The 22,156-nt window shown below is 35.7% G+C and overlaps 1 protein-coding gene across 5 annotated transcripts in view; it reads right to left on the bottom strand.

Annotated features, from left to right (window-relative positions):
- The window catches only part of OPA1 (OPA1 mitochondrial dynamin like GTPase), a 44,495-nt gene that overhangs the window by 20,654 nt on the left and 1,685 nt on the right, over positions 1 to 22,156 (bottom strand). For 2 of the 5 annotated variants that reach the window (XM_072408216.1, XM_072408217.1), the window contains exons 2-28: positions 21,506 to 21,815; positions 20,885 to 20,981; positions 20,103 to 20,207; positions 19,301 to 19,354; positions 18,899 to 18,972; positions 14,698 to 14,808; positions 12,809 to 12,862; positions 11,621 to 11,725; positions 11,312 to 11,398; positions 10,728 to 10,841; positions 10,471 to 10,551; positions 9,746 to 9,820; positions 9,584 to 9,655; positions 9,401 to 9,500; positions 8,030 to 8,160; positions 7,848 to 7,920; positions 6,750 to 6,822; positions 6,413 to 6,528; positions 5,965 to 6,029; positions 5,662 to 5,738; positions 4,581 to 4,746; positions 3,009 to 3,161; positions 2,499 to 2,607; positions 2,161 to 2,240; positions 1,935 to 2,075; positions 1,339 to 1,455; positions 30 to 123 (exon numbers count right to left, since the gene is read on the bottom strand). In XM_072408216.1, coding sequence (XP_072264317.1) covers positions 30 to 123; positions 1,339 to 1,455; positions 1,935 to 2,075; positions 2,161 to 2,240; positions 2,499 to 2,607; positions 3,009 to 3,161; positions 4,581 to 4,746; positions 5,662 to 5,738; positions 5,965 to 6,029; positions 6,413 to 6,528; positions 6,750 to 6,822; positions 7,848 to 7,920; positions 8,030 to 8,160; positions 9,401 to 9,500; positions 9,584 to 9,655; positions 9,746 to 9,820; positions 10,471 to 10,551; positions 10,728 to 10,841; positions 11,312 to 11,398; positions 11,621 to 11,725; positions 12,809 to 12,862; positions 14,698 to 14,808; positions 18,899 to 18,972; positions 19,301 to 19,354; positions 20,103 to 20,207; positions 20,885 to 20,981; positions 21,506 to 21,815 — 2,834 coding nt within the window. The remainder of the gene's footprint in view (positions 1 to 29; positions 124 to 1,338; positions 1,456 to 1,934; positions 2,076 to 2,160; positions 2,241 to 2,498; positions 2,608 to 3,008; positions 3,162 to 4,580; positions 4,747 to 5,661; positions 5,739 to 5,964; positions 6,030 to 6,412; positions 6,529 to 6,749; positions 6,823 to 7,847; positions 7,921 to 8,029; positions 8,161 to 9,400; positions 9,501 to 9,583; positions 9,656 to 9,745; positions 9,821 to 10,470; positions 10,552 to 10,727; positions 10,842 to 11,311; positions 11,399 to 11,620; positions 11,726 to 12,808; positions 12,863 to 14,697; positions 14,809 to 18,898; positions 18,973 to 19,300; positions 19,355 to 20,102; positions 20,208 to 20,884; positions 20,982 to 21,505; positions 21,816 to 22,156) is intronic. The other 3 variants (XM_072408218.1, XM_072408219.1, XM_072408220.1) reach the window with 3 other exon arrangements.

Here is a 22,156-nt window from a genome sequence, read left to right on the forward strand (position 1 = left end):
ACATAGATACACTGTTTTACAAATCTTACCTTCTGTGTTTGTCAGCTGCTGCCTTAAGGTGTTTGCAGTGATTGCCAACATGCGCTGTATTCTCCAAAAAAGGACCACATCATTGCACTCCAGCTAAAACATCAACATATATCAAAGTAAGGGTAATATATAAAAAACTTTAGACAAGGCTATTCAAACAGAACCCACTGTTCATTACTTAAAACCATAGGTTGTATCTTCACTATTTCCAAACTTCCTCCTAATAGAGACAGATGTCAAGGCATATGCTATGAAATAATAATACATAAGCATTTATTATTCAAAACCTTGCTAGGAGCAGGCATAGTAATCAGAACATGTCAGAGAAGCTGGGTACAAGATCCTGGAAAGTACGTGGCTATTGGAATAAGATATGGAAAAGAGGGTGAAGAAATACTATAGGAGCAACCCACATAGATACAAAAGAAATTGCACATAAAGCAAGTATAACTTTTTAAAAACTTTAATTGGACGTAAAAATACATTTTTGTTACATTATTGTGTCCCTAGTTATACCTCATTTAATGCTGATCCTAGAAGGGTTAATGAGGTGGATGCATTAGTTCAGCTAAAAGAAAGAAGTACTCACTCTCAGAGACTTCCCCATTTCTGGACATACCAGATGTTACACAAAGCTTAAGAGCATAAAGAAAGAAGGATTTCATCCAACATTTTGTATTTATATAGTTACATTTTCTGAACAAACGTACACTTTTAAAATGTTTTGCCACACTGAATTTTATACCTTTGAATGGCACTGTAAACAGCTAGTGATACTATAACTTTGGCACAGCTTAAGCTTTGGCACAAAGAACACAATTTGGGATACTAGAAATGTAAGCGTTAAAAACAAGTCAGATTTCTTTGTCAGGTATTATTGATTACATGGTTTATGTTTAGAAAGGTTACATTTTTACCAGGATTCTAATATTGATTGATGGCCCCTTGCTACTGTTGCATATCAAGAGTTTATTTAGGCCAAGTATTGTGATAACATACATACATTTGTACTATATAGACAGAAATACAAGAGGGACAATGAAAACAAGTCAGTTTAGTTATAACAGAGCAACTCTGTAGCAGGCATGCAGTGACATTCCCTCAGCTAGATAGGCTTAGACATTATCTAGGACTGACCACATGATGAACTGCAGTCAAATCAAACAGATGACACATGAAGCATATTTTCAGCCTTGTGATTGTTACACATATAAGCATGATTTGGCAAGTGTGAAAAGAAATAGAAGTTTTCAAAGCCAAATGCAATACAGTTCACAGTGACCCTGAAAAAGACAAAACACTTCCTACCTCCGAATCCACAAAATGTCTTTGATAGTAATAGAATCCTCTCCTGCAAAGATTACAGTGACCAAGAGCAGACATCAAGAAATGCTTTCTGTAAACTTGGTGCCATGTGTCCTTGATCTGCAAAAAGTTTAGATTTTTTTGGCATTAAATTTTATATATCACATCAAATAAAGAAGGAACAAACAAAGATGATACAAAAATATGTTAGAAGCATCAGCAGGGATTAAAACTAATTATTTTACAACATGGGTACAAATTGCATAAATGCATATGGTTATATATTGTTTTTTTATGCTGCTGAATGGAAACAGCAGATTTAGGTTCACCTGTTCAAGTTGGAGCATAGTGAAAATGCTAGGTCATCTGCTTCCCCATATATCTAAACCCAAAAACAAAAATCTACAGTTTACTACCTTAGATGTTGTGATATCATTAGTTTTCTTGCTTCAGGCTTTTTTGTCTTTATTTTCACCTGGTAATCTTGCAAATATTATTGCCTGTCCTATGGTGGCTCAGTCCCTTCTTTTAAAAAGTTGACCACCACTATCATTTCTTCTAAACATTTTAATAGGTTTATTTATTTAAAAGGTACTCACCAAGACTGGGTCTACTTCTACTCCCCGTGTTTCTAGATTCTTTCGGACTGTGGTGACTTCATCACTAGCAAGATATGCAGGATGGTCTTCATTAACCTTTAGCATTTTTTCCAGCTCTTTTTTGGTTTCATTTCTTATGTTCTACAGTGGGAAAACACACACGTTCATACAAGGGGAACAAAAAAGTAACAACATAAAAACCTTTTTTTCCCCCACACGGACTTGCCTGCTCTGGAGAACGAGATGTCCAAGAAAACCAACGCTCTTTCCAGTCAGGGCCAACCATATCTCGTATGACAGAATCAGCTACAAAATTGAAACCCAGCATCAGGTGTGTAACCTCCTTTTGTTTAACTGCATTAGTCATGACAGAAAGCTACTAGAAGACTGAAAGTAGCAGGAAATTCAACAAAGGCAAATGTTTAAGACTGTATTAGGAAAATGTAAGCCTTCCATCTAGATAATACATGACCCATGCCAGTTTTTCCCCTATATCTTGCTATATATTTATATTTAGGCCAAATGAGAAAAGTATTTTGTGCTCATTATTAAGAAAAGACCTACTGTCTTTTAAACGGCTTTGTAAGGTCTCCTCCATGAAATGGATTGCAGCATCCCACTGCTGCTTGTCTGAGATGGAACGATCCTCCAAAGCGTTGTGCTGGATTACCCTCTATGAAAAAAAAAAAAAACAGATATTTTTCAAAAAGCACTGTGTACATACAACATGCGTAAGTAATATTAATGATTTAATAATCAACATGAGCTAGTATTTAATTCATTCTTGAGGTATTGCAAGCTAGACTGATTTGAAGTGATCCATCCTGGTAATAAAGTGCATTGAAGGAGTATGACATAAAAGATCTTCAATCTGTAGGATATAAAACATAGCTAATGTTTTACCCCCACTTGTACCAAATCTTATATCTATAGGCCGAAAATAGCTTGAGTTTAGGAATAACTGAAGGCAATGCAAAAAGTGATAGAAAGAACCAGCAACATACACCATAAACAAACACAAACACATAAAAAGTTACATATTTAACATAGATTAAAACTTAAGTTGGAACCCACCAGGCTGTCCTCTGCTTGTTCATTCCACTTATGTCTCTTGATGCTCTCTTCTTTTACGGATTCCTTTAACTTGTCAAATATGTCATCGTGCTCCTTGCCCTTCTGCTCTGTCATGAATCGGGCAAATTCCTGCTGAAGGGTTTCCCAAGCCACCTGGATAATGAAAATCAACACTATTTATCAAATGTATAGTACATTGTTTTCTTGGTGCTTTAAGATGACAAAAACCCAGTTTTGCTATAACTGGATAAGATGTGTGCTACTGCTACCTGGGATGGAAACTCTGGTGTTTTCAATTCTTACTTTTCACTAGTTTTATTATTATTACATTATTATTATTACACAGTATTTATATAGTGCAGACGTATTACACAGTGCTTTACAAAGTCTATATTCATGCCCCCAGCTGTCCCTCAAAGGGGCTCACAATCTAATGTCTCTACCTCAGTCCAATGTTAAGGTCTTTATGTATGTTAATGTTTAGGTTTGTTAATTTTTATAATATAGTCTAAAGTCAATTTTAGGGAGAAGCCAATTAACCTAACCGCATGTTTTTGGAAAGTGGGAGGAACCCGGAGTAGCTGGAGGAAACATGCGCAAACTTGGCACAAGATGAACACATTTTTCTAATGTAATGTGTGAATCTTGGGTAACAGATGCAAATAATGTGTGAAATTATTTATAAATACACCCCACTATGTGTTCATAAATGTTGGTAGTTTTCCTTCCTGTGAAATGAATCAAATCATAAATCACTGGGATTTTTGTACTCCCCTAACTCTATTGTATATTTAGAAGCAAATATACTATGTGCAGTAGTAGGATGAAACAGAAGCAACATAAATGGCTTCTGTTAAAATAAAGTGGCCAGATTGGTGAAAGATTATATTTAAATGGTGCAATGAGTTAAGTTAAAATATGGTTTTTAATGTGTATGCCCCCCGTGCTGTCAAAACATCTCTACTTCTTTGAGACAAGGGCCCTTATTTATGAAAGCTCTCCAAGGCTGGAGAGAATACACTTTCAGAAGTGAAGCTGGGTGATCCAGAAAACATGAAATAGATTTTTCTAAAATCATTTGCCATTTACTAGCAAACGGTTTGAGTCCTGAACCAGATCCATTCCAGGTTTGCTGGATCACACAGATTCACTTCTGAAGATGCCCCATTGATTCCACAAGTCTGCCTTCTTCCAATAGTGTATCCTGGTGGCATTTATTCAAGTAAAATATGAACACAAACCTGACAAGGGCCATATGTAGCAGATTTGATGCACTGTGTTCTGGCACAGAACACACACACACACATTTCTCTTATGACTAACATTAGCTGACCCCTGCTCTTATCCATTTGTCTAGCTAACACAATTTAGTCTTTGGTTGAAGTAGAGCTTGAAGAGCTGACTGTTCACTTGCGGTCTAATATATATTTAAACCCTTCACAGTTACCATTGTAAGGAGATATTCATTGTAATTCACTTTACCAGTCGGGGATTTTTAATGTTTTGGCATATAGTAGTATGTACATGACAATGTGCAGTTGTGTATAGCACCTAAAGTTCTCGCTCTCTCACCTCCACTGCTTTATGAGGCAGTTGCTTGTCAGTCCATTGTTTCAGCTTAATATCTACAGTGGTGTTGAAAGTACCAGAGTTCATGGTCTGTGCAGCTGGCAGATAGATGTTCTCAATCACATGAGTGGACACTCTTTCCCACAGTGTTCTCTGGAGGATCTCTTCCCTAATAATGAGCAAAACAAGAAAATGCATGAAAAACAATAACTGCACAGGGCTTACCTTGTAGCTGCAAAATCTTATAAAATGACATCCTCACAAAAGGTATAATATATGTTTTATTGGCAAATAACATGGTAAATGCAGGAAACAATCTGAGTTTATGGCAATTGTGTCCTCAAAACAAAGCAAGGTATCACGCCCAATACAAACAATTACTTCAGTTGCAATTACTTTACAAATTGTTTATTCAAATAGTGTGATGTTATCTATAGTGATCAGATCTTGAGGAGCAGCTAATGCATGAAAATGTCTATAGTATAAAAGTTCAAGCATTGGAGAACTGTTTAATTTTATCTTAAATTCGAGCCTTCACAAATACAGAGAACATTCTCATTCATCATCATCTGAAATGGAGGGAAACTTCTGCTCAGTAAACGCATGATTCTAATACAGTGGATTGTTGTTTTAATTATGTTCTAACAGTTTAGAAACTAAATAAATTATCCATTTTATAGTGTATACAGTGATGTCACTCATGTATGCTGTAATTTACACAAAAAACAGATAATTTGTAACTAGCTTGATTAGAATTAGTCAGCTTTTAGACTCATCTCTATCTATTGGTTTATTTGTCTAATGAAGTAGGTGGATGAGCCTGCTCGCATTCTGCATTACAGAAACCTTTAAGCTCTATTTTATCTGACTGGAGGTGAAGATACAGTGGATAAGTGTTAGAACCTCTATCAGTCACAGTAGAGTCGTAAAATTTTACCTATGACAGATGTTTTTGCAACCATTTTTTTGTCACTGTAATGTTCTCGATATTCCCACATTTTCTACCCTAGTGACAAATATGACTCGAGTTTCATGTTTCTACCTTAAACAAAGCTTTTGTTAGGATAATATTTCAACTACTTACCAATGCTTTGGTGTAACCTGGGTAAGACTTATAACTTCATCCAGGATTTCATTTTTGGCTTTTTCAAACAATTCATTCTAAAACAGAAAGAGCACACAGAATGTTTACTACAATAAGTATTCCAAAGGTAAAAACAAAGTCATTTATATTATGTATAGCACAGCTATAAAACGGACTATAAGCCAAAGTATTTCTGTTGGCCTCCACTAGCAAACCCTCTGAAGATTCTACATACAAGTCAATTATTTTGATTAAAATAATTTGTTTTTTTTTTGCTTGTATCAGTACAATATTATACTTTACCCTGTCAAGCTCACGCAGCCTGGGATAGTTATTCTTCCATTCTGTTTCCAGGTTAAAACGGGTAGCTAGGAAAAAAAAGGACTTTTATGTTAACCTTATTTTCACATGTTAGTGTTTTTAACAGCTTGTTTAGGTGCAAGCCATTAATTGAGTTAATGTCCAAGTGGCCTGATTTTTAAAGCTCCCCAAGACTAGAGAAGATGGACTATCACGGGAGAACAAGGAAACCTGGAATAGATCTGTCCAGGATTGAAAACATTTGCCAAATAATCAAAAATGATTTTAAGAAATCCATTTTAGGTTTGCTAGTTCTCCCATGATAGTTTATCTTCAGTCTTGAAGAACTTTAAATCAGGCCCATAGGGTGTATTTGGAAGAATGTGCAAGTGGATGTCATCAGCTATAGGTGAGTAGGGGTAGTGAGTAGTGAGCATCAGCTTTAAGTTACCTTTGAATGCATCAGCCTGTTGTTCTACAGATGCTCGGACCATTTTCCAAAAACAATCAGAAACCGCAAGACTTAAATTTTTTGTGGTCACCTGATGAGCCTTCAGCATCCCTTTTCTAGGAGGTAAGCAGCAAGACATATGCCAATTATAGAAATTTATATATATATATATATATATATATATATATATATATATATATATATATATACACACACACACATACACACACACAATACATATAAATATATAATGTAATTGTGTATGTAATATAATTATTCATGGTAGTTTAACCTTAAATATCTTTAAGCTCCTTATCTTACCCAGAACAAAACTTACTTTAAAAGACTTGATCCTTGAAAGAACTCTTCTTCATAGTCCTTAATAGACTCAATGCTTTCACTGCTGTTACCTGTTAAAATGAACATAAAAAAATAACTTTCCTATTCAAAAAAATCAAACTCAAAGTAATGTGCTGTAATAAGAGTAATAGATGATTTCAGTAGCTGTATTCTAACAAACTAGTGCTGAACCTACAAACGGTACATTCAACCATTTTTAAACACAGTGTAGGCTGCAATAATATATCTTGATTTTTTTTTTTTTTTTTTTGGGGGGGGGGGGGGGGAATTCAATGTTTAACCATTATACAAGGTCCAACAAAAAAAATATTTTAAAGAAAACATTTAATAGCCTCACCAACTTTTACGGCTTAACATCTAATCTCCTAGACAACAACCAGCCTGCTTGCATATGATACAAATATACTAAACAACTTAAAAGGCAAACAAAAATAAATAAACCTAATTTCTCAAAAGATGATACGTGCCTCTAACACCTTTTATTAACTTACATGCAAAAATCCTCCTTTATGTAGACATTTAAAAAAGTCATTCACAAAGAGAAGAGGGTTATAATGTACATAGAGGGAAAAGTTGTGATAAGGAATGGACATTTTCAGAAATAGTAATTGAAGACACAATGCAAAAAATATTTTATAATTTAGGGGAAGACACTGCAAGTGTAAATTGTACATATTGAGTGTCTGGGCTTTACCTGAACTTTTTGTCTTTTTAAAATAGCCCTGTAGAAGTACAGATAAGCTGCCACTGCTGATCTTCTCCTGGAAATGCTAGTTACTGGCACAATTTCTTTCATGCTCTCTGACTTGCTCACCCAGCAGAAGCACTGAAATTAAGGGGAGATAGAAAAAAAGCTTTTTTTTTCCAGGACAGTGACTCAATGAAAGCCAAAGGGTCACACTGTGACAGCCAGGTGCAAGCATTTTCATAAGATGAACTCAGCAATGGTAGCAACCGTGTATTTTTTTAAGGCAGGTACTAACATATATAATCTTGTTTTAAAAGGGGAAATTCAGTGTTCCTAAAACTCCTATTCAGAAAAGACCACATAAAGTGTACATTAATGTTCTCCTACCTTTCCCAGTTACAACAGCAAAATATCCAAGAGCTTTCATTGGGAATAGTTTCCCTTCAATGATTTGCTGAATCTGAGGAGATCACAAAGAAATTTTACCTGTTACACAATACAATATAAAGGCATTTTAGCCAGCATTAAGTAGATATTGCAGAAATGATTATGTACAACAGTTCACTTACTCGATTAGGGCTGGCTACATTCTTTTCAGCAAGGTCTACTTTTGTCAAGACAAAAATTGTTCGTCTGCCTTGGGGATCCATTTGGCTTACGAGGTCAGTGACAATGCTTCTTTCTGCATCAACAGACCCATCTGTACAACAGGAAGATACACAGGTAATTTAAAACAGATATATTAGTTTTGGGTAGAAACAATTTGTCCTTACATTTCCTGGAAACAAGTACTTCATGCCGGGTTTCCCAAGTTTGTATACTAGCTAAAGCTAATATAATGGGAATTACAGGATTTGTCACTTGGTGAACAGAGAAATCGTTAGAAAGGTTCAGAACACACTGGGGTGCAACAAAGTATCTGTAGTAGCATTATTCCCTCACACTGTAATGTACCTTAACGATATAATGAATATGAACATTTTATAATTGGGTCCCCTTCAGCAGAAACAGCTAAGAGGGAAATTTCCTATTACTTCCTGTTATGTTCTTGGAATAGGAGGAGAATAAAAATTTGCTCAGTGATATACAGAAAGAAAAAACTAAATTAAAATGTTGGTACAGGGTTTTACACTTTCCTACAATATCTTCCTATACTATACAAAACTAGACATACTAAACAACTACATTACATCCCATTAGGCATCAAAGTTTTCCCAAATGCTAGCTTTCAGCATTTGACATTGTTTATTCATGCTTTTTTTATCTGTAAAAGTCTTCCTTGTGTAAATAAACCAAAACACTAAATCTGCTGCTGGGTCTTGTCATCTTAGATGTGATATCATCAGGCACAGAGTAGTCATTTAAATAACACAGATTATAGTATTCCTTTCTGCTCCTTCTCCAGCCTCTTTTTAAAGTGTTACATAGGAAGCCTATGTAGCACTTTATAATGCATTGCGGAGGAGAGGGATTTCCCTTCAGGGGCGTTCCTGGTGGGGGGCGGAGCTATCAGCGAGAGAGAGAGTGCCCAGCCTACTGTGCCTTCTTGACCTCCAAAAATGCCCTAGTAGCCAAAAAAGTTTGCTGACCCCTGACCTAATGGGAAGAATTCATATAAGAGGATCACACTGCCACCTAGAGGTGATTTACCAAAATTGTTTTGAACCACTTTTTAAGGAACGTTCAACTTTTAAAGCTCAACTTTGGGCAATGTATGAACATGAAAAGGGTTAAAATGGGACAGCAGGACAGCAGGCTGGTATTTCCATAATACCTGTCCAAACAGTTCCTCTAGGAAACAATTTTTAAACATCAGTAAGCAATGACAATAACTTTATCAGGAATTTATATGGTCATAAATAAAAGTCTGGACCCTGTGTCTGGTTCATTGCACTATAAAAAACCTTTTTAATGATGATAGCATAAACTAATATGATTACCTTGTATACAGAGGATAATAGCATTAGGGTTCTGCATATATGCTTTACTGATACTGAAGATGGTTTCTTTGGTATCAGGAGCCATTCCAGAAGTAACGGTCTATAAAAAAATTGAACGTAAATGTGCAGCATTCAATATGTCCAGGACATGTAGAACATAACAAGTCAAACAATGTCACCTACACTGATAACACCTGGAAGATCCACAAGCACCATCCTTTGGATTCCAGGACCTTTTACACTTAGAGAGATGGTCTGCAAAAACACAATGTCAAAACTAAAGCTTTTAAAAATAATGGAAAAAACACTTTTCTTCAACTGCAACACACATACTACTTTACTTACCTCAGGGCTAACAGTCTGTCCATTCTTAACACTCTTCCTCATTCGTACTTCTATTTCATCCCTCAATGCTGCAAGCTGCCGACAGAAAGAACCCAATGTCAGGGCACAATACTCACAAACTGTGACAGGGATTTATCAGGGGTTGATTCACTGGATTAAATGGTCTTTTATGGGATTTACATTGCCATTACAAAAACATTTTTGCACTTAATTTACTGGTTCCCACCATGGAATATTTTTTTTTTTTAGCCAAAGCTTTCAATGTGACAGCTACATTTATTTTCTTTACAAGGACAAAGACAGGATTTTGTTTTAAACTCGTTTAAACCTGTATCTTATAGCCTGAATTAGAAATACGTTACATTTTTCATGCTCATAACTGGTCCTTATCAAGACACTGTTTTTCATGTGTAGTTTTCACCATATCCTTCAAAATGAATCCCCAATTGAAGCCTTTCACCCTATCCTTTTCAAAATGAATCCCCAATTGAAGCCTAAGATTCATTAAAATCATCTGGAACATTTATGTACTATATTATTATTATTATTATTTAAAAGCCGTAGTTACCATTCGATCTAGGTTTTGCATCATGCAATAGAGATGATGCAACACAAAATACATCTGTTTTACACTTGATTCACAGATTAATTTATATGACTATTTGGTTTCGTGGAAAGCGTGAGATAAAGAAATGCGGTCCACTTCTCTGGTAATAGACACTTACATCTGACTCCTTTGTTAGATCAAATTCCCGGGAGCTGTCCTTAAACATGGCCACATGGTGAGGACCCTCACTCAAAGTAACCTGAAATAATACAAAAATTCAAATATATATATAAAATGTAAAGCCCATGGACTGTATAAAGAGTGAGAGCAATTGCAACAAATGCCCACCATCCCTTACAAGATAGGATGAAATAATCCAGTAAAACCTACAATGCACAATTACACAGCATATCATACCGAGGTTATCTGACATACCTTAACTGGAGAGCGGGTCATCATCTCTCCTGATCCCCTAGGAAAGATACGTGCTTGTGCTATCATTTCCAGGACACTGGTTTTGCCTGCACTCTGGTCTCCAACTACAACCACCTTTAAAAAGAATGAAAACATTTTAGGCTGAATGCAATTTTATTACTTTATCAGTAAACTTTGAATTAGTTGGTGATAGGTTGAGATCTGAAATAGGGACACAATGGGGAATGCAAAACAGGTAAGTGATTGAAGTATTAAAAAATGTGCATATATGCTTGCAAGGTAAGCATATGGTAGACAAACCCCGGTGGTTCAGTGATCCATGACACTGACCCTAATCAAAAACAGACACATGGAATTAAACTGGTTGCTGAGGGTTTCGATTCATCTTTGTATTCAAACTCACACCATTTTAGGGACCAAACCTTACAATACAATAATGTAATGTGGATGGCTGGTGCATATTATAATAAGTGGCGTTTGGCACTAAAAGTTCAGGCAGTGCCGAACAGCTGAATAAACTACAGGAAATAAAAATAAAGAGAACTAATTTTGTATGGTTTTAATAACAAAATGTAATAACATACCCTTGGCAAATGGTCTTGCGTGTTATAGTTGGCATCATAATCAGAGAGGATATCCAACACTTCAGAATACATATCTATTAAGGATTTCTATTAAACAAAAAAACATAAATGGAAAAAATCAAATGAAGAGCATGTTGCTGTATATTAAAAATGTGTAATCATTTACCTAACTGCACACGTCAGCCAGAGATCCAATTCTAACTGATAGGATAACCATATGCACACAGAGCACGCCATATTTATAAGTTTATAGAACTAAAATTTAACTAATAAAGTAGGAATAAATTGAACTGTTTTAATATATACCACCTTGATTTTTCTTTGATGAATTCCTTTGTCATCTCTTTGTAACACCAGCTTCCTCAAATCTTTGTTCTCTTTCTCTAATCTTTCAACAATACGCTGGTATTTTAACTGAAGGGTATAAAAACAACAAATTAGATGAGGACTAATTATTATTGAACTGTGTGAACAAAACTGACCAGTAAAAATTTACAGTACAGTATTACAAATAACAACAAGCTACCCGAGGATGCCAAATTAAGCCAAAAATGTCTGTTTCACACTGGGGGAGGTTTTATGTTTATGTCATGTTTGAGTCAGCTTATTCCTCATTCCCTGTCCCTGAAATGCCCGCTATGCTATGTCCTTGCTACCCTGTGTAACTAAGGAGATTTCCCATCACTTCTTTCCCTGTCCTCTTGTAGAAAAGTCCCATTAATTCCTATCTTGTCCCAAAAAAAACATTCCATTACTTTCTGCCCAATCCCACTGAAGAAAATATGAAATAACTGTCCTGTCCTATTGATGACATATTCCACCCTTTCCTGTCCTAACAAAGTAATAGGAAACATCCCAAATGGGGACACTCTATCAAACAAAACATAACGGCCTGAACTAAAGTTAAAATGTATCAAAAGTGGTAAAGGTTTATAATCTTTGTCATGTTTTTATTGATGTTCCTAGTATTGATATTCACTTTGACTATATGTCCTGGTGGCCAATGCCTAAGACAGCGAGAAGTGCAGGAAAAATGTTTTAATTCTCACCAGAACAGCAACTAAAGAAAAACCTTCCAAGGGGGACATTGATTTAGGAGGGCATTTATTTGACTTTGTGTAGTATCTACAGGCTAGAAAATGAAGGGAAATATTTCCAATGGGGACACAAATATCAAATAAAAAATGGCTTTAGATATGCTTTTTGTGTACCAAGAAGCAATCAGATGTGATGTAAGCAATGTGGTTAGGAGAGGTAAAGCAGAGGGATGATCTTATGAGTGTACTTTCTTTAGTTTACTGTCAGCAGGCTGGGGGATGAGAGATGACAACTTAACTGTAATAAAGAAAGTGGTGTCATCCTCCAACCTGTACTATACACATCTGTGTTGTACAGAAATACTAATCTTTTTACAAGGAAACCTGATTTATTTCAGATGTGCATTTATTTGTTCCATATTGTTAATATGGTCCCTTCACAGAAAAACTCAGAGCCTACCTGGGTCTGTAAAAGCTCCTCCTGCAGCTGATCAAATTTTTCCTTGTCAGACACCTTAAAAAGCAGATTTAAATTATTTAATTGTGCTCATATTAACAATTGCAATGTTTATATAAAATCACAACCCAATCCGCCACCAGTAAGTTGTTAAAGAGTTGAATAAAGAACAGAGAACAGGACCCTACCTAGATTTTGATATCTAAAACAAACATATGAAAGGTTTGTTAGATACAGTATTATCTCTCTCATTTCTTTATACATACCCTAATGCCAGTATATATAGGCATACTTTCCATAACAGGCAACACAAAACACATTAGCAGTACCTTTCACTGATTTACACAACTATTAGCAAATATGAACCAATAGTTCATATTTGTTCTGATCAGTTACTTTGACTTATAGCAGTTTGCACACCGATTGCTGCATTATTAAGTTCAAGTCAATCTAAACATCCAGCACAAAACAATGGCTCCTCAATACTGCCAGTCTAAAATTTAGGTTTAAAGTCTCTAAGAGGTGATGTCGAGGATTATTCTGGTGAGATGTTGAGTTTTTCATTCTAATGCATGCAGCTGTGTTCAAATAAAACAAATCCAAGCTAATTTTGCAATTGACAAGAAAAAGCTACATTTGATTGTGTTTGCCTGCACCTGCACACGCTATGTCAAAAGTCTCTGATTTACTAAATGTACTCTTTAAAATAAAAGTCAGTTGGTAACCTAATATTATTGTGAGTTTCAAACACACATCAAATGGAGGAATATAATGCCTGGCAGTGTTAAGCCCAGGCATTTTTTTAAGCTGCTGGGAAAAAAAACTGTAGGTGGGTGGCAGCCGGTGTATTGTGACCCAAACCCCTAGGTAACCCACCAAAAACAGCTGGGTACTGAAAAGTGCCAGGTGGTACACCCAGCTAAAGGGGGACGGGGGGGAACACTGCCCGGTGACCAAAATTTTACTAATGACAATGTCGCATATCAATACTGTTTTTCTGTACTAACAAAGACGGTACAATATCACAAGCCATGTACTTTGGTTATACACTAAGCCATTCTTTTTTTAAATAAAGCAATTATTTTCTAACAACTCTCACCAAAACCATCTGCCATTACTGCCCCAGTCTAACTTCTATGATCCTATCACAGTGTTCTTCCTAAACCCCTTTAGCTGGGCAAACCACCCGGGTCTTTTGAATACCCACCCAGCTGTTTTTTTGGGTGGTCACTAAAAAGTAACACAGGGGCCACAACCTGCTTAAGGTTCCTTTGCACCTGGTGGTTTCTGGGGAGAACACTGCATTCAGTTGTCTGTCATTATTAACAGAATTATATTCTCAACCAAAATCTGTAAATTGGATACATCAAGTTAGCCCCCTCTGCAGATATCATCATAATTAAGTTCCTAAAATGAAGCATGCCAATACAGCTTAAAACACCTATCTATTCCCAATACAAAATAGGCATTACCATATATTTCCACTGACCATAAAACAGTACCTTGAGCACATTGTCTAACATGTGAATACATAAAAAGTGCCGAGAAGACAGACTATATAGAAGACTTAGCTTTAGCAAAGCATTCTTAAAATAAATTCTCCCTTATTGAAAACTACTCGATTCCTAATAATATCTAGATTAAATAGCAAGTAATATACTCTAGATCTGTAACCTTTAACCTAAAACAAAATAAAATAATATGAACATAAAGAACAATGCAAACCAAGCACAATTCCATCAATATTTGTGTACAATAGATCACCTCAAGATTACCATTACACATACACCTATGTTGAAACCCCCAAAAGTTTGTGTAAATATTCATTTTTGACTGCAGTCTAAATCTGATTGACAAGTGTTCAGTGCATCCGGTGCTCTATGACCCGTCACCTTGCGCTTCTGCTGTGAAGTGCCCGTGTTAATGTTTCCAGCAGCCCTGCGTGCCTCCTCTTCATGCTGCTTGAGCTGCTCTTGTAATAGAATGAGTTCACCAAGCAAACCCTGCCATGAGTTTACAGAGAGAGAAAGACGGAGTGAAGGTGGGGACAAAAATAGCCATGGTGTGCTAAATGAAGTAAAAGGGGTATATAAAGGTAAAATGACAGACACATGTTTACAAGCAAAATGAACACAAATAATAAAGCTTAATCTACACAATAAAACAAAGAAAAAAAAAAAAAGCTTGCTGACACATTTTTTAAACACTAAAATGATATTTGTTGGAGAGTATTAATCGATACTCCAACCAAATACAGGAATCCTAATAAAAAAGGAAAAAAAAAGGCATAGAACTGTTAAGTTTTACTGAAGCAGGAAGTTATCTCTGCCACCAATATACATGCAAAACTACTGTAAGCAGAGCTAGCCCCACTACAAAACTTCAGAGAAGGGGTGCACAATAGTCAAACACAGGAAATGGATTAGGAAGGTAATGCGGAAAGCATGGCATTCAGTTTCTACTTTTAAGCAAGCATTAACCTTTAGTGCCTTTTCACTCACATATCCGTATTTGAATGCTTAGGATAAAGATAATCTGTGGGTTTTTTCCAGTGAAAAGGTCATCTTGGAGGTTTCTAATGAAACGTGCACCCAATCTGTTACATGCAGCAGTTCAGTTTGTAAGATGACAAATGACAGACTATTGAATAGTGCGTGAAACATGAAAAGTTCAGCACTGCTACTTTGGTGTGAATTTCTCTGCAGGTTACATGATTACATCACACACAATGTACTGGAGAATATCATTACTATGTAGACATAAATTTTAGGAAACATAAGCACACAATTCACAATTAAAAAAAAAACAAAAAAGAAACACAAACAGCAACAGAAGACAAGTCCGAATTTAGCAGTTGAGTTTCATTAATCTTTATCTGCCTTGTTGAAATGCTTGTTTATTAGAATGTGGGAATGCACAATTTGTTATGTAAACAACAACGTTTTAGGTTTTCTATTGTATAGACTGCTGGGCCCATTGTGCCTTTATTTAATAGAACAACTATTGGTCTTTGCACACGTCTGTCTGATCTCAGGATTCCCATAAAAATCTGTTAGCATTAGTAGTATCTTGTATTATAGGGCCACACTGTGTTATATCCATCAAAATTACCATAGAACAAAAAGTGTATGGTAAAGAAATTTTCTGGTCATAAAATATGAGATCCATGATATTTTATTTTTTTCTACAGTTCTCTCATCCCAAGAACAATACAAAAATAAGCATTTTCTCAATGAACTAAAAGCAAGGAAAAAAATAACACATTAAACTACTGTAAAATCATAATTTTGGATCATAGTCTGGTAATTTATAGATCCATGCCTCGGTCATTAACCTAGGTGGGTTACACAATGGGCAGGAGTGTTACGTCAATTCAAGAGTGCCAAATAAGGGGTACAGACCAGGAGTCTCAGCAGCCCAGGACCAACCCCAAAAGAATGGCGACATCATTATATCAGCACTATTCAGAAAGGACTATAGGATAGGTAGGTACAAGATGACACTGATACTGCAGGAAGGGGGTAGAAAAACCCATGTGAGACCACTGATAAAGATTACAGTAGACCGCTTCTCTGAATAAAAAAAGGGTATCATATTAAAGAAAAACTCAAACCAATAAACCAATCATTATTTCTTCTAAGATTCTACTTTTCATTTAAAATATAGTTTGAGTGCTCTTTGTATTTTTGCTAATATTACAACTGTTTTAATCATTTTACCCTCTCATTTTTGTCATATATATTTATATTACTAATCTATTTTGGAACTTTTTTAACTTTTACATTTTGTAACAAGAGGAGATTACAAATAATAAAAAAGACCCCACTTGCAGGGGTATCTAATTATGTGTAGCTTATACATAAATTTGTAAACGTATGTAACTTAAACAACTATTTTTCTAAGATATAGATAAAAATAACATAAAATAAACTGCTTTTTTCCCCTGTAAGAAATAAAAAAACATACAAAATGACTAACCCTATTCTGTCTGGCAATTGATGCAGTAGGTCTTGGACTGCAGGCAGGCTTGCATTTGGCATTAAAATGGAATTTGAAACAAGTTCATAATGTAAGATTTGGTGATTTCTTTTTAGGTTTACCACAGGCATGCAAATCCCACCACAGGAAGAGCGCAGGATGCATCATTGCTAAACATAGACAAATCCTAAATGCAGCATTATTCTAGCTCCAGTTTGTATAGTAAATAGGGGCGGAAAATCCATTCACACATCACATACAAAAAGAAAAGCTGGAAAACACAGTGACATCGGCAGGATGCAAATCATGTCAGTTGTAAAAATTACAAATCAGATGTCAAAAGAAAGCCTTCGGGTAACCACAACAATAGTCAAACAAATGGGTATATTTGTGAACAAGTCTATTCCTGGAACCAAGAGTACAAAGCTGATAATCTGGCATCACATATTGGTAATATGGTGACAAAAAGAGTTTTAAAGAATCAGCCACCCAAAAATGATGTTTCAATTTGCAGATGAAATCTATTGGTATGAGATACCTGCTGACTTCCTTTATCTCTTAGAAATCTTATTGGCCATCAAAGGTCCTCTGCCCACTTCTGAATATTAGTTCTGATAAAACTGGGGAATGAAAAATTTTTGTGAAGGCCCAGCATGGAGAACAGGGACCCATAACATTGATGTGCAAGGTGTATGGTGATGATGTAATGTATACAGAAGTCACCTATGCCTGAGCAGAGAGAAGTTTTACCCGATGAAAGAAAGACAGAAATGCTTGCTGCAATTACTCATTTTCCCAATTTTTACCTAAACATGATGGAACAAGACTACAATTTCAGAAAACTCTAGTAGCCTATGTGTTATATTAAACACATGACTTATTGTTATTTTCAGGAGCAGAACAGGAGATGTAACGTCACTGATATATGCTTGTTCTCAATCAGTGACTCATAGTATTATAGTTTGGAAGATCAGTATGTCAAGCAGACTTTTCCAATGTAATCTCTGAGTCAAGAGGACTGACTGGAGGACCTAAATGCTATACTTGCTCCTTCAGTTTACCATCATTCACTATCAACCAAAATATTAAATTGACTGACCATGTAAAAAAGAAGATAATGTATAATCTTTACAACATATTTTTCTTTTCATAAATTTTCAGGCATTAAAAAAAAGCCATCTGGGTAAATATGAAATGGCACATATTCTTTCAGCATTACTTACATCCATCCACAGAGTGTCAGACAGTTTGATTTTTTCTGTGCTAAAAACGGAGACTTGAATAGCAGGATACCAGATTGCATCAACAGCTGAAAGAACTACCTTCAACCCATCAAAATAGATAGAAAGCTATCTAGATCTTCAGTATGCAGAGATAATATTGGGCCAATTAGACAGACCAGTATGCACCACATACACTGAAGCTTGAGAGCATTTGGTATTAAATGTTTCTAGTAAAACATGGTGTTATGCAAACAACAATAATACAATATATCAGATTATGACCTAGAAAAGAAAAATCATCATATTTTCTCTTCAAAAAAATGTCAATCTTGTTAAATTTTACGAGTGAAGCATAAGCATCTTAAGACTATATACAAAGCACTAGGAACATATCATTAAAGCATTAAACAGAGATGCAAGTTAATATCTCTGTATGGTAAAGAGGTGCGATTTGTCATTTACAAATCGTAGCAAACTGTCTATTGCCATATGCTATATTTACTACCAAATCACTATTTGCAACTATAGTGATACTTGCTGTGCTCCATGCTGTGATCAAGGTGGATAGTACTGAAATATAACTAATACATAGGCAAACAACAAGTTTTTCAGACCTTGGACTAATGTTGCCACTGATAAGCTTTCCGTAATGGAAGAGGAAAGCTGACAGTGAAGGAATAAACTGCTATTAATTATGGAGGCTGCCATTGTTGACCTGCTAACATTGTTAGTTGGCTTGCTTAGAAAAATATGCTGACAGTGAAGGCATAACCTTCAAGCATACTTGTTTTAGGTCAGTATATTGTGATGTTTAACAACTAGTTTGCTCAGTAGTAACAGTTCTTGTATTTCTCTTAGCACATTTATGAAAACCATATATGTAATATCTCACCTTCTTATATTGCTTTTCGGACCCATCAAAATTCTGGCTGTCAGTAGCTTTGAAAACGGTGTCACTTCCTGGAGCTATCGGGGAAAAATATCACAATAATCATCAACTACCAATAAACATACAGGAAAACAATAATTGTTAGACAGACATTTAATCTCTGTATTAATAAACATAAATATTATAAACAATGATTATATGAAATAAAAACAGACTACAGAATCAGGCTTCCTTTCCAGGAAAAGCCAAGTCATATCTGCCTTACCAGGCAATAGAGTTTGAAATAAGTTTAAACTCTGCACCCACCCCCACAATGGCCTAGAGTTCTGCACATTTACAGAGAGTTAAATATAACTTTATACATGTTTAACATGTCATAACGGCAGCAGATATTGCATTACACACCTAACAACAGTAGCAGATCAGAAGCTCCTATGACTTCACTAACCAAATTGTGACCTGTGAAAATCAGCAAGAAAAATGGGAAAAAATATTATGAGCCATAAAATTAAAATAATAAAGCCTGGAAAGGAATCCTGTTCCCTGCTCTGTTTTCACACTGGTAATTACATTAAATACACTTGTATACAATGAAGTGATGCATACAGACACAGAAAAATAATTTTGTTAAACACCTTCTAAACCTAAGCATTTACACACTCCAGCCACCGATTGCTGTGCAACTCTATGGGCAACATGTAGAACGTAATGACTTCGACAGCACAGGAGTGTAATGCTCAATACAAAACAAATAGCAACTGTATAGCAGAGCAAGTGTACTAAAAATTAGAGGTGGTTTTGTCTGCTGGGTCACTTTCATTTCGGACACTGGTAAATAGATCTACGTATCTCATTGACATAGCTGTAACATGTTGAGCTTAGAATTTTAGCCAATATACTTACTACACCTACTACATTTCTCTATCAAAGCATTATAAATGGTCACACTACATATATACAGATGAATGTGCCAACGTGTAATCGAGCTTCACAGATTGATGCCTAATACTTGAATAAATAAATGACATACCCCTACCATTACCTTTCCACAGCTAGTGAATCTACAAATACAATTATGATGATATGAGATGTGGTAACACAATTTTTAACACATATTTCTGTTATTTAAAACTCACAAATCTAAAACATAATAAAGGAAAGAAAACCTTTCTGACAGAGGAGCGATCATTTTATGAAGATCCTGTACCTGAGAGCCAACTTTTCAAAAAGCTAAAACTTTCCCCTATCTTGTCAAAGTCCGGCAGAAATTTGGCTAGCTCCTCAGCATCCGGAAGTGCTTTACTTAATTTATCTGCAATAGAAAAACACTAGTTACAACCTAGGCAATGTTTATTACATATCAACAAAGTTAAACGCAGCAAAATGACAAATTATTATTTGGCTATGTTACTGTATAGTGCACAAAAGGTCTTATCAGGAGACAGAAATCTGTGTCTAAAAAAGCAATACAATGGGCCCACATAGCCCTGCCTCAAACTAGTAAAAGAAGTTTGAATAGCTGACATGCAACTCAAAGAAAAAAACACTGCACAAGTGTGTGATTGTGTAGTTCTTTATATGAGCAGCCTTTAGGGCTAGTTTACACTGACAGTAAGAATGCGGTGTGGTTACTGCTTCCTCACACCCATGTAGTGTCTCACCTGTGGCTGCACATAGGAAATGACAAAGGGAGCAGTGAGCAATTTAGTACCACCTGCTGCTGTTTGCTGTAAAATGTTGAATGCTGGTTTATTAAGGGCACAGAAGTGAGGGCAGCCAAGCATCTGGTAAGGTGCCAGCACCACGTGAACTGCATAAATGGTACAACAAAACCCCTAGTGTCAATGAATTAGTACTGCTGACACAATATTGCCTCTATATGAGTCAAATTATCCAAACTATTCTCAGGACCTAAACTGAAAAGCATAATGCAATAGAAGCAAACTAATGTTAAAGGATACCATATTTTTAATAAACCTGGTTACTGACCAAAATCGATGTGTTCATCTAACTCCCATATAAAATCAGGGATAATCCATTTGTATTCACTAAGGTCAGGGAACATGTCCTTCCATTGGTCAAATGTCTGAAACACAAAAAAGCAAATTATGGAGTGTACAGAACATTGGAATGGTAAGCGTATTAAAGTTCAAAAAATATGCATGGTTTCAGCTCTACACATCCAACAACAGACTTATAGATTTCCTTGGGAAGACACTTGAAAATCCAACCCGATGCCAAATAGGAATGATAACCGATAAAAAGGTACTTTCAGAGCATCATTTAATGAAGCTGTTCATTTTGATCACTGTTTACTTACAACATATTACAACATGAAAAAAATATTCACATATTAAAAAGGTTACCTCCATCAATAAATTATTATTGGTATAATTATTATTATTAAACTGTATTTATATAGAGGCAACATAATTAACAGCACTGTACATTAAATAGGGGTTGCAAAGGACGGATACAATCAATGACACAGGAGGAGAGGACCCTGCCAAAAGAGCTTACAATCCAAAAGTATAGTTTTATATATTCCTATGAGGAGCTGGGCCTTCACAAACTCTTACAATAAATGTATATTAAATAAGTATACATTACCTTCTTAGCTGTGTATCCACCACCAACAGCTGAACCCAATATAAGGTAACGCAGTTTTAACAGCCTAGATGCCAGTCTAGCAACCCAGAAGTTGCGCTGAGTCTGATATGCAATATTCAGGGGCAGAAGTTTACTTCTCCGTAATGGTAGGCGTGATAGTGCAGAGTAACATCGAACTGATGGTCTGGGTAAAGGACGTTGAATGGTCAAACTTGGAAAGGAATAATGGTGTCTGCGGGCACACAGGCTCCGTTGTGGTAATCTATTTGCTTTAACAGGGCGCTGATTTATAACGCCTCTGCACACAACACTGAAAATAAAGGAAAAATATCAGTAAAAACAATCAACATCTGACATTTCATCTCTAACTGTGACCTAAAGTGCATAAAAACATTTTTTTGTTATTGTTGTTTAGAGTAGTTTGTTTTCATGTGTCTTATTAAAGATTTCTAATTTTTTTGTTTTATACCCAATAAGCAGTGATAGGATATCTATCCCTTCTGTGACAGATGTCTTCAAAAAGAAATCAGTGATGACAGTCCATGCATTGTTCTCCCCAGAAATATTTTTCAGTCATTTGGGAAAAAGATATAGCCAGAGGGTCAAAAAGTAAGTGGGGCAATACATGAGAAATTTAGTGCTCCCCCCCCC

This window comes from Pyxicephalus adspersus, chromosome 4, assembly GCF_032062135.1.
Source record: "Pyxicephalus adspersus chromosome 4, UCB_Pads_2.0, whole genome shotgun sequence".
NCBI classification, from domain to species: Eukaryota; Metazoa; Chordata; class Amphibia; order Anura; family Pyxicephalidae; genus Pyxicephalus; species Pyxicephalus adspersus.